Below are 12,370 nucleotides of genomic sequence, written 5' to 3' on the forward strand. Positions count from 1 at the left end.
ATATTAAAAAAATTCAGTAAAAACAAAAAAATACGAAAAATAAGAAAGTAGAATTTTCTGAAAAGTGTTTTTGAAAAAACACAACCAAACAAGTTGATTATGACTTCGTACAGTTACATTTTTAGAAAACGTTTTTAAACGAATTTTCGCTTATTTTTATTTATTTTTATATATTTTTATCAATTTTTTTTTTATTTTTAAATATATTTAGATGCATCTAAAAAAATTAACTAAAATATTAAAAAAAAAATTCATTAAAAACAAATGAAAGTCCAAACAAAAATGCACCCAAATTTTTATTTATTTTTAGAGATTTTTAATATTTTAACCAATTTATTTTACTTTTTAGATGCAATATGATTGTGTGCATCTAAAAAGTACCCAAAAAAATATTAAAATATAAAAAAATAATTACTATAAATAAATAAAAACCTATTTAAAAACAACTTTTCAAAATTTAAACCAAACAGGCACACATGTGTTTTACAAATGGGTTTGGATTTTTCTCACTTTCACATCACATCTTAATACGATAGAATTTGCGCAGCTCATGACCACTTCGATTATTCGAGCTATTCGTTTTATAAGGCCTCAATTCATATCATTCATTTGATTTGATAATTGTAATTTTTTTATTTTATCATATTTGTCTCTTAAAAAATGAATAAAAATATATTTTTAAAAATAGTTCATATATTTTTTTAGAAATAAATACGATAAAATTAAAATAAAATAAAATAACTACAATTATCATATTGATCTCATTTTTTCATTGATGATATATATTAAGAGTCTTAAAAAATTAAACGATTCAAATCATTGAAACGGAACCTGTGGCGGACTCCATGGACCCTTCAAGTTTTCTCATGTTGAGATGTGAATATAAGAGAAATCTAACATATTACGAATACACTCCCTGGGGCTTGTTTAAACTATTAATTGACCCAAATAATTCTGAAAATTATATTCTACCCTTCAAATTTCCAATTGCATAATACATAACCTCTTTCATCAATCCATCACTAAGTTAATTAATAATTTTTATAATATCATAAATATATTTTAATTAATCGTTTTGGTAATTTTATTATTGTATATAAGATAATTAAAAATTTTATTTTTTCTATTAAATCTATTAGATGACAAATTTTTATAAGAGACTAATTATAATTTTCAAAATTTTATGAAACAATTCGTATGTTAAGCAAATCTTATAGAGTCTATTTATAATTTACCCTAAAAATTGTGGCTACTAAAAAAAAGACCGTTTATAAAATATTAGAATATTTTAAATAAATAAATAAAAGATTAGAAGAAAGAATATTTTAACAAAACATAGTTAAAGTACATAATTTTGTTGGAGGGTAAGCTAAAAGAGAAAATATTTAGATTTTGAATAACTATTTTAGACTAGCTTTGTTGTAGATGTTGTTACATAGTCTATATGTGTGCCCTCCTAAATTTAGCTTTAAATTTTCAAAAGTTTGCTTGGTGGAGTAATAATCAAAAAATAAAAGCTAAAATATCCCTCAACATACATATAAATCACTTTTTTCAACTTCTTCAATCATGCTCATTATATTCATGATCATATGCCGTCCATGTGAATGAATACAACTAACAATCCAGGTAAATGCATACAAAAAAGAGGTAAAATATAGTTTGTCATAGAAGAAAAGGCAAAAGGATGTATATGGGCTACATGAAAGAGGAATAGTATAGGTTCATCACAATGCAAAATCCCATCTTGATTTTACACCAACCCTTCAGGATATATTTAGGTGTGAACAGTTAAAAGAGTTGGTGTCGGATCATTGGGGGATGGGGATGCGGGGAATCGAACCCATACGCATGAGTTGGAGCATCAAAGCCCTGTCCGCTGGGCCCAACTACACTGCTCCATCTCTCAGCCAGTTTATTAGGTTAATTTTCATACATAACTATCATTGAACAAATTTCCTATGATACACATTCTGAATCTAGAAGAGAGAGCTCCTTTACTTATGTGTAAGCTTATGCCACCAAGAGGAATCCCAACAAAGCTTATAGGTAATAGTGACAACTGGCCATCATCTCTGTATGTGAATCTTTAAACAGCTACTACAAGTTCTCCCATCCTATTCACTTACTTAGGATTCCATGAATTGAGACGGTGGAGGACTTGTTTTTGTCTTCTCAGGACCTGCAAGTTGGAAGTTATAACACAAATCAGATGTGTTCTTTAAGAGACCGCATCGCATTGAATGACGAAATACTGGCAGACAAAAAATTAATCTACAGGAGCCTCGAAGAAAAATAGGGCAAAAACTAATAAGAACACCACTCATATGACGCAATATGAGTGGTGTGGGTCATTGGTGACGTGGGCAGGCTGTGGGCCATCTAGGATTCATGTAGGCACTAAGATGATGCAAGACCACCAGTGGTGGAGAGGGAGAGACCTGAGGCAGCCTTGTGGTGGAAAGAGTGACAGTGAAGGTGAAGCCCCCAAGGTTGTGTTTGGTTTATGGATTTAGAAAGGGATTTGGAAATGAAAAGAGAAAAGGTGTGTGAAACTAAGTAAAATGTAGATATATTTTATTCACATTTCACCTACCGTTTCTCTTTCCTTTTCCAAATCCTTTCCCAAATCCATGAACCAAACACAGCCTAAGAGAGTTGACCATAGTGGCTAGCTCACCCTCGGGAGTAGTATATCATTAAGCTGCAATGAGTAGGTAGGACAAACTCTTCAAGGTGTCATAGTGGGTAGGTATGATACACATTACAACCTGTCACATGCTTTGGTCAACTTTTGGTCATCATGTAGAGGCCTCTCTCTCTCTCATGTCTAAAACTAATCAAAGTAGAGCCATCCCATGAGGAAGTGAGCTGAATAACCTAGACGATCACTCAGTTCTAACCATCAATTCACTAGTCCTTAGTGATCTCGTTAGTAGGCATGGGTAGCTCAGGTGCCCCATGTCGCAGCACCGAACCCAGAGTCAAGTGAAGGTCAAGGCAAACCGCTAAGTGTGTGAGTCACAAAGTGTGTGTGCCAAGGCAAGGTTATTATCTTGTGAGGGCAAAGCCGACCTCCTTCTAAATGGTATGATGGCTATGCAGGACACAAGCATTCACAAGTGGTATCACCTACCTTCTGAAAGCACCAAGCACTTTTGAGCTGTCAAAAAGATGAGGGTCACAGCACTAGTTTATATAAGAGAACTTACTCTCTTTTTTTCAAGTAAGAGACCCTGCTCTCTTTCAATAAACCTAAGCAAAGCTCTATACATAGGACATACCATAAGCCCCTCGGATCTCCACTTCTCGCCATTCTTGGACAAGGGCACAGCAGCAACACATCAAATGTGAGAGAAAATCATCAACAAATCCTCCCTGCTAAAGAAAGACATGATAAGAAATATAATATTTGTGGAAATTAGAACAACATTAAAACTAGCTGTAAGAAGTCTGGAATTCTTGAATCCTATACTTCACCACTAGTAACTTCCTACCTTATGTACACTTGGCTTGTGTGTAAAAGACATTGAGGGCTCACATATAAATAAACTGTAACTATAATATAATACAAATTGAAATTTGACTTTGTACGATCTGAATTAGCATGATTATTTCATTGGGAACTCAAGAAAGATCTCAAGTGAATTTAATCAAATGGTCATCATGTCAGTTTTTTGGTTAAATGCACACAGCATTGATCTAAAACTGGCACTAAGAATAAAGGCAACCTTTAACTCAATCTAAATTATGACATAAGGTGCAAGCAGCCTGCATAGGGAAAACTTTTCTTCCTCTTTTTTTTTTTTGAGTGTGTTCACATAAAGATATTATGATGCAGCAACAGCATAGAGGGGTTACCTTGATATTCAGAATCTTGCGAAGCTTCCTTCTGATGCAGCAAGTATAGCAGCAGCACGATAAAATCAATGAATAAGCCATTAATTCATTGCATGCTTCTGCCGAAGCTGGTGATTAAGACAACAAGTTCCTGTGTAAGCTTCCGTATGGTACAAAATCATGAACAAAATTTCAAAAGCATTGCAGCGTGCCAATTGAAGCTAAAAGAAGAAAAGAAGTAGTTCTTTCAGATAGAAGCATCTGTAGCCTGAAAAATGATTCTCAAAGACTAGTACACTTATACGTACAACTCCACAAACCCAATTGTGATACATCCTCCATTAAAACAATAAAAAATTAAAAAATTGCAAATAATAGACTCCAAGATGCATGGGAAGAAGCAAGGAGGGTTATGCAGGGGCTATATAGGTAATCACGTGTAAACATGAGAACCTTATGGTGTGTTTGGTTGGGGGATTTGGGAGGGGATTTGGGGAGGGATTTGGAAAGAGAAAGGGAAAAGATGTGTGAAACTAGGTAAAATATAAGTATATTTTATACACATTTCACCTACCATTTCTATTTCCCTTTCCAAATCCCTCCTCAAATCCTCCAACCAAACACAGCGTAGAGTATTTCATGCCAAGTCTTGTGGTACATAGGTAATCACGTATAATAATGCCCCTCCTAAATTTCCTTCCGCACTACATATGATATGACTATTATCTTCATATTTTTAGTTTAACCTCTCCAAAAGAAATTTTTTCGCTCCGCCCTGCCAAGATGTGCCTCACTGCTCATGCACCATCTACCTCACATAGTATTCATTCAAACAAATGCAACAGGCACCTCATACTCATTAATGTAAGATCATCACTTGCAATGTTTAACTTAGGCAATATTTGACAATGAAAATAGCATTTAACTAGTCTACAGTATACAGCAGCTCATACATACATTTGACACATACACATGAAATTCACAATTCTGAAGAATACTCTTACAGTCCACACCATCAAAGTTTTGAATGAAACCAAGAAATTAACAATTCACTGCAAGAACTGCATAGATATACAAGCATATTTAGCAGAAGCATGCAAATTCTAATCCCAGTTAGATGTAGTCAGAAGGTAATAAAAGTTGACAAGAAATTTTGAACAATAAGATAACCACTTACACATGTGCCTGTTGGTCGCCACAGTAGCAATCCTTGAAAATGTCCCACAAGGGCAGAAGAAAGTTTTAATACCTGTACAGACAAACTGCTTAGACTACATTAAGGGACATAAAGACCAACACCTCAATAACTTGAAAAAGGACAATCATGTGCACCAAACATTTGGCACAATTATAGCAAAACAAAGCTGCACTAGAAAGGCAATAAGGAAACAGCTCATAGTTGCTACTCAGTTATTGAATAGCTCCTAGAAAGGGGAGAAGAACAATAAGTACACGAGGAAGAAAAACAAACCTTGTATAAAAAATTTAAAAAGTGAAAAAACAAATAAATACAATTCCCCTTTATGCATATTTAGCAGAATATTAAGCATTGCGATAGAACATACACAAAAGAGGTTCAGAACAACAGCCAAGTAAATCTGAATGCCATTCGCCATCCCAATGTGAAACTGAAGAAGTCTTTCTGCACAGAATTTACACAGAAATATCCCATATCATGCAACTGAGACACAAATTTGAGCAGGCTCTAGTTAATAAGCCTTCTTGTTATAGTAAATTACATAGTAAGAGTCAACACACTGTTTTCTGATAAGCACAGATTTCAAACAATGACAGGCAATGAGCCAATACAAGTCGTTTGACACTATAGAAGGTGCATTTTAAGCAACTAGAATTTAAATTCAGCATCTTATACAGAAGAGAAAACAAACCTCAAAGTTGAGTGACTTGCACTTTTGTTAGCACAGCTTTCATCATATGAATGTTCCTTATCATTATTAACATCAGAATAGTTCGGCTCCATCTTTTTGGAATTTCTCCTGGGCGAACTCTTCTCAGACTGAGAATTTGCAGCAACAACCTCTGTCACGTCAATCAGATGCTGAATTACTTCGCATTGGTCCACATCCAAATTGGCTTGTGAGCGTTGTAGTTCTAACTGAAGCTTTTCATTTTCTTTTTGAAGTGCCTCATTAAAAGGCAAGTTTGGGTAGGAACAAGATAGAGTTTTCTTCAAGACCATGGTGTCATTATTTGAGGGATCTGGTCTGAGGATCACATCTTGCACCTTCCTGTCCTCATCATCCATTGTGTATTCACGCTGATCCATTTCAATATACTCCAATTTTTCCTGCCAATTTGAGGGAACTGAAGATTAAAAAAACTCAGAAAAGGGTTACATTGACAAATTAACATACATCCTAAAGCAAATTACAACTAACAGTAAACAGGACATTCAGGTTCCATCAACCCAAAATAAACATGTACATTATATCCTGGTTCCATTAACCCAAAATAAATATATAAACAAAATCCAGGTTCCCTTCATTTTGGCCACTAACTCTAGTAGAGTTGACTGTGTGTGTCACAATATAGCAATATAATCCACAATTGAATCAACAAAATAAAAAATGAATATAAGCCATCTTTTTCAAGAAGTCCACGCAAATATTAGAACCCAGAAATTGCAGTTTACAAGAATTGCCACTGTGAAGAACAAAAAATATTATGGTGCCATGGTGGTCATGGAGGGGAACACATGAGAAAAGGGGGAAAAAAAATAGCAAATACATATCACTGCTGGCTAGCATGACCATATATCACAGCAAGGCTAAAGTACCAAAACTTAACTCTTGGTTCCATCCATTTTCTCCAAAACTTAACCCTTCTTTCCATCCATTTTCTATAGAGAGGGTGTACACACCAGCAGATAGATAATAGTAAAATAGTTCACAGTTCACATCTTCCTTGTACCACAGAAAGTGTGCATAAGCCCAGGTCCCCAGCAGTTTTAAAAAACACATGCACACTCAAACAAAAAAAAAAGAAGAAGATAATAAGAGTTATCTGGGCCACAGCATGAAATGTGATGCAGCTGTCAAGCCCACTTTATGTAACTCATCAACACTGCCCAAACAAAGGATTGTACCAATGACCATCAAATCAATGCTTTTCCGGCAACAAAAGACCTCATTTCAAGCTTTGCAATGCAGCTGTTTAACCCAATTTGGAACCACCATTTCGGCACCACAATGTGACTCCAATAATTCCACAGCAACTCAATACTGAGTCAAATTAACTTATTTCGCAGGTCAGCAAAGCCAAATATAGTCTACTTCTGCCAGTGCCTTAATTCTACTCATTGATACTCTGGCAACCATGAAAATAGTTAAACGCCTGACCTCATCACTTACCCATCTTCATTACATCAAATGGCAAATATAATGGACATGCTGACCATGTGTGATCTATGGCATTCAATTTAGAAGACTTACCAATTCAAATCTTTTGTTTTGGTCAATATCTACATCATGCATTTGCCTATTTGTCAACTCAAAGCTGTTGTCGCCATGAGTACATTCTATCATGCTGCACTAAGGATGCCAAACAGGTGCATCCAACAACATTTACAAATAATTAGAAAAAGGAACAATAAAGTGAGAAGTATGGAAAACCATTTTGCACATAATGAAAAAACCATCAAAAATTTCTACCCAATTCCACTTTCAATAAAAAAAGTTTGTCACTTTCAACAATCTAGGGTCCCAACACTTTTTTTTTTTTTTGGTAAGTACTAGAGTCCACAACAGTGATGACACACCAAAACATGCCATTTTTAACAAACTTCATAGCAACCACATTAGCCTCAACAAATTTTGAGTCAAATTATAACTAAAAAGCTACTTTTGTATTTTAGTTAGTATTTTTTGTGTATATACACACTCCATCCTACTCTCTATTCTAAAATTTATTTTTATAAAATATTTATTTTTATGATCTGCTGGATTATGCAAGCAACCTGCCCAAACAACTTCTAGCAGCTTCTAGGAGAAGTTTTTCAAAAAATAATAATAATGATGGTATAGCAGCCGACCGGCAGGATGTTTGTATTTCATATTCTTAAAAAACGTAAAAAATAAATAAGGCACAGGAGCCAGTCGTCTGGCAGGTTGTCCTGTCGGATGACCGACAGGATGTCCGGTCACTCTTAAGAATAAATAATAAAATATTATATAACCTGTGAACAGTACCTCACTTGATGAAGCGAGGTACTGTAGCAATGGCAAATTTTGTTTTGCAATAGCCAACCTGATGGAAGGCTGATTTGGAACGCTGGCTTGCTAATATAACCCCAAAACCATAATAAAGAGCCTGATGCAGATGCTCTTATAAAGTATCAGTGGCACATGTAGTTCCAGTAGGATTAAAGGAATCAATATTCCATAAAAGATAAATCTAGGCAGCCAATAGAGGTGGGTAGTCAAAAAGTTTGGTAATTGGGATAGACCACCGAAGCTACAGCAAAGGCTACACGTCATGTGAAGCATAGCGCAATTCTTAACAAAGTTTGCACTGCCAAATACCTACATCTTTACTTTGATTTCAAACAATAAAAACCAGCAAATAAAATTATACTAATGAACCTTGAATACATTAACAAATGCAGCACACACACTCACACACACACACACACACACACACACAAAAAAAAAAAATTAATAATTAATAATTTAAATTTAAAACCCCAAACATGATAATTATATACCCACCCTTAAGGAACCCAAAAAAAAAAAAAAAAGACAAGAAAACAAAAACAAAAGCAACAATTTATAAATTACCCTGACTCGAGCATTATCAACAAGAGTGATCAAAGGGACGATCTTCAAGTACCGGTCGATCTCATTTTGTGCCCTCCTGAATTGGTAAACAATGTTCCATCCCATTGCGAGCAAATAGAAATAGCTCCGGTCCTGGCAACTGTGAACCAAAATGTAAGACCTCCTCAGCGCATCCTCAAGCTGCTCCAATGGTTCCCGGGTCTCCGGATACTTCTTAAGCTCTGACATTTTGAGCTGCTCAAGCAGGTTACCAATCAATTTCAGATGCTGTGCAAATTGAGTGCAATTCTTTTTGTGCATTCGGGCCGTACTTGCGGCTTTCACAATCAAACCAATTAACCTCACGGCGTCAAGGCCCGTGATCTGGGCCACATTTGCGATCTCCCCAAGATGATCCCACGATGATGCCATATTCACCCCTCAGATTATCCCTAACCCAGACTATTTTAACTCCACAGCATAAATGGTGTTCAAATCAACATCTCTTGATGGAATTCTCAAATTACAGAACTAATACACCTTTACTTCTGCTGTCCGTACACGAATTTTCTCGGGAAAATGCAGGGAAAATCGATATTCAATTCTAAAACCGCTACTACGAATGAACTCTTTTCCACTACTACACTAGTACAACAAAAAGCCGAGCTAATTTCAAGCCGAATCGTAGATCTATGGAGAAATTGAATTCCATTGGAGATCTTTCTAGAAAATTCCAGAAATTCAAATTCAACTGCAATGAAATTCAGCAAATGAGTCAACAAAATATTGAAGATTATCCATTACGCTTCTTGACTCTCTTTTTTCAATCAGAAAAAGAGCAAAAAAATTAAAGCAAAAATCTAGAAAGAAAAATAAAATTAAAATAAAATAAAAATGTTTCTGATTAAATCTCTTTAACAAGAGCAAAACTACAATAAAAATTAACTTGCAAATATAGTGAAAATATGTTGATTCAAGAGCGTTACCTGAAATTTGGTGAAACCGCCGATACCTCACTGTTCTTCGCCGGAAAGCTTTCTAGTTGCTATATAAACATGAATATATATATATATGTATGTATGTATAGTTGCATGTACATTTCTGTATATATATGTGTGTGTGTGTGTGAAATTGTTGAAGACGAAGCAGAAGTGTTCACGAGAAATTTGTACTGTAGCTTATTCTCCACCAGAAAAGCTTTTGGGTTCGTCTAGGGTTTTGTAATGTTGTCTAAATCTGCGGCGAGTTGTATTTGTTGAGAGATTTAATAGAGAGAATTAAATGTTAAAAATCGATGGAAGACAAAACAAGGGGCATAGATTTCTGTAATCCACAGGCATTGCTTTTCGTAAAAGAACTCTCTTGAAGTCTGAACTGAACACAGCAGATTTGGAGGAGCATTTGAGCTCCACCAGAAACGCCTCAAATCTCTCTCTCTCTCTCTCTCTCTCTCTCTCTCACCGCTTCGGTGTGGTGTGGCTCAGCTCTGTTTCTGTCTCTCTCTCTCTCTCCCTCCCTCTCTCTTATTTGGCTGAGCGTGGACACATGCCAGACAAAGACGAGCTAGTATTTTTGTTGAGTTTAAATACGGTGTTAGTGCTGTACGTGCTCCGTATTATTGTCTGCCCATAGTTTCCTAGTGTCAATTATTTATTTGAAAAAGGAAAATGTCTCGTAACTCAAATTTTGTGACTTAAAAGTGGTTCAAATGGCCAAAACGACTTCATTTTGGCCATTTTTATGTTGTTTTGTACTCAAAATAACGTCGTTTTGGTCATTTGAGCCACTTTTGAGCCACAAAATTTGAACTACGTAGCATTGTCGTTTGAAAAATGTTTGGAACTCTCCGGAATGTCCCTCTCATCCCACAAAGTGATTTTACCCTCCCCATGTACGTGAGGCCGTCATATATGTGTGAGGTTCAAGTGATTTAAGGGTTAGTTTGGCATGTACTAAATAAGTCAAAAAGTCAAAAAGTTACTATCTTATTTAAGTCACATCATCTTATTTAAATCACATCACCTTTCTAACACATCACATCAAACCCAACCCAAACCCACCAATAAGTTAAAAAGTACACTTTTTTAGGACATTTCAAACCAACCCTAAATTTGTAGAGGTCTGTGAAGACGGAGATCTCAATCCTTTGCTCTATTTATTTTACATATTTAGAATATTAAATAGATACATTCTTAAGATTTTAGTATTTTAAATGGATAAATTATAAATATCTTCTCCAAATTTGTTTAAAATATAAGTTTATCTCATGCAATTTTAAAAATTATAAATATTACTCTGTTAGAATTTTTTATTTAATATAATTAATAAAAATTTGAAGTTTCCAATTACTCGTTTATATAATAATAAAATTACTTATTTTAATTGTTAATTGAAATGTAATTTTGACATCAATAAAAATAGTTAATTAATTTGATAATTCATTAATAAAATGAGTAATTTATTATGCGATTAAAAACTTAAAAGGGCAATATGTAATTTTTAGAATAAGAGGAGATAATCTATATTTTAAACAAAATTTCAAAAATATATTTAAATGGCTGCTAGCCTCCACTTTTTTACTCTAGCCCCCTACTTGTTTGAACCCCTCCCAACAAAATGAAGCCCTTCTATTTTCTCTTTGAACTATCACCTTAATACCAACTATACCCCTAACCCCAAATCCAAACCCAAACCCAAACCCAAACCCCAAACCCCAACCCCAACCCTAACCTTACTTCCATCCCCACCAACTCTAGTAACAACCGCTGCAAGCCCATCTCCGTTGCTGCATCAACACCACCATCTACAGCCACTATCATTGACACTGCTTCGAGTAGTTTCGGAGTGAGAGAGATCTGAGATGTGTATGAATTGTTATATGAGTTCTGTGGGAATAAATTTCGAACGATTGGAGGAGAAAGACGGTAGTTGCAGCGGCGGTGAAGGTGCCGTGGCGGGGAAAGAGAAGTTGGAGATAGAGATGATAGAAGAAAGGCGGTGGAAGAGGATGAGGAGGAATGCCATAAGCAAGGGTAGTTCGATCTCCACGGCAGCGAGGGAAGTCCTTTATGGATCGAGAAAGATGCTGAGCACCCTTCGCATCAAGCTTGTTCTCGATGATGTAGCGAGCCACGGCGACGCGTTAGGAGGCGTTGAGGAGGAGTTCAGCGCTGCGTTGTCGAAGAAGGAAGGGTGTGGAAGTCAGTGGAGAATAGGATAAGGGAGTCACAGACTTGGGCGGTGACGACAAAGTAGTTATGGTCGACGCTGAAGATGCCAGTGAGTTCTTCGATGATGAAAGGAGATAAGCCTTCTTGGAAGAGAGAGTGGACAAGAAGGGCATATTCGAACCAAAGACCGAGGTGGAAAGCGGCCGTAATGGTAAGAGGCAGTGGGAGGGTGGCCGCCAGTGAGGAAGTACTAGGATGGCTACTAGAAGAGGCTGCCAGCTGGAGTGCAGTGTAGTGAAGGTAGAGGTGGAGGTGGGATTGGGGTTAGGTAGGGATGTAAATTTGGCCCAGCCCAACCCATGTTAGGCCGCGTTGGCTCCTGCCAAAATTTGGGCCTAGTCGGGCCAGCCTATGGGCCAGAAAATTAAGCCCAAGCCCAAGGGGCATTTTAGCCTTGGCCGGGCCGGCAGACGTAGGTCTAGGCTTAGGCTTGAACATTTTTTTATTATTTTTTCTATTTTTTCCACCAAAATTTATTATTTTCTACTAAAAATGACACTAGGCCTCGACGCGGATCGAGTTTTG

The 12,370-nt window shown here is 36.1% G+C and overlaps 1 protein-coding gene across 5 annotated transcripts; it reads right to left on the reverse strand.

The window, feature by feature from the left end:
* Positions 1 to 1,647: 1,647 nt before the first annotated feature.
* Positions 1,648 to 10,170, reverse strand: LOC114309405 (protein MID1-COMPLEMENTING ACTIVITY 1). 5 transcript variants are annotated; one of them, XR_014328030.1, is made up of 9 exons: positions 9,602 to 10,169; positions 8,637 to 9,366; positions 5,730 to 6,148; positions 5,406 to 5,482; positions 5,018 to 5,089; positions 4,811 to 4,901; positions 3,862 to 3,968; positions 3,285 to 3,378; positions 1,648 to 2,182 (listed from the first exon to the last, which is right to left on the reverse strand). XR_014328030.1 is itself a non-coding variant. In XM_028255131.2 (8 exons), the coding sequence occupies exons 2-8, from the start codon at positions 9,045 to 9,047 to the stop codon at positions 2,130 to 2,132; spliced, it is 1,233 nt and encodes a 410-aa protein (XP_028110932.2). In that variant the 5' UTR covers positions 9,048 to 9,366; positions 9,602 to 10,170; the 3' UTR covers positions 1,648 to 2,129. The 5 variants fall into 5 exon arrangements, 3 of the variants coding, with proteins under 3 accessions (XP_028110932.2, XP_028110931.2, XP_082723208.1); XR_014328029.1 differs by having other exon boundaries at positions 4,798 to 4,901; XM_028255131.2 differs by lacking the exon at positions 4,811 to 4,901 and having other exon boundaries at positions 9,602 to 10,170.
* Between the last annotated feature and the right edge of the window lie 2,200 nt (positions 10,171 to 12,370).

Source organism: Camellia sinensis, chromosome 4, assembly GCF_055761805.1.
Source record: "Camellia sinensis isolate YWXY chromosome 4, ASM5576180v1, whole genome shotgun sequence".
NCBI lineage: Eukaryota > Viridiplantae > Streptophyta > Magnoliopsida > Ericales > Theaceae > Camellia > Camellia sinensis.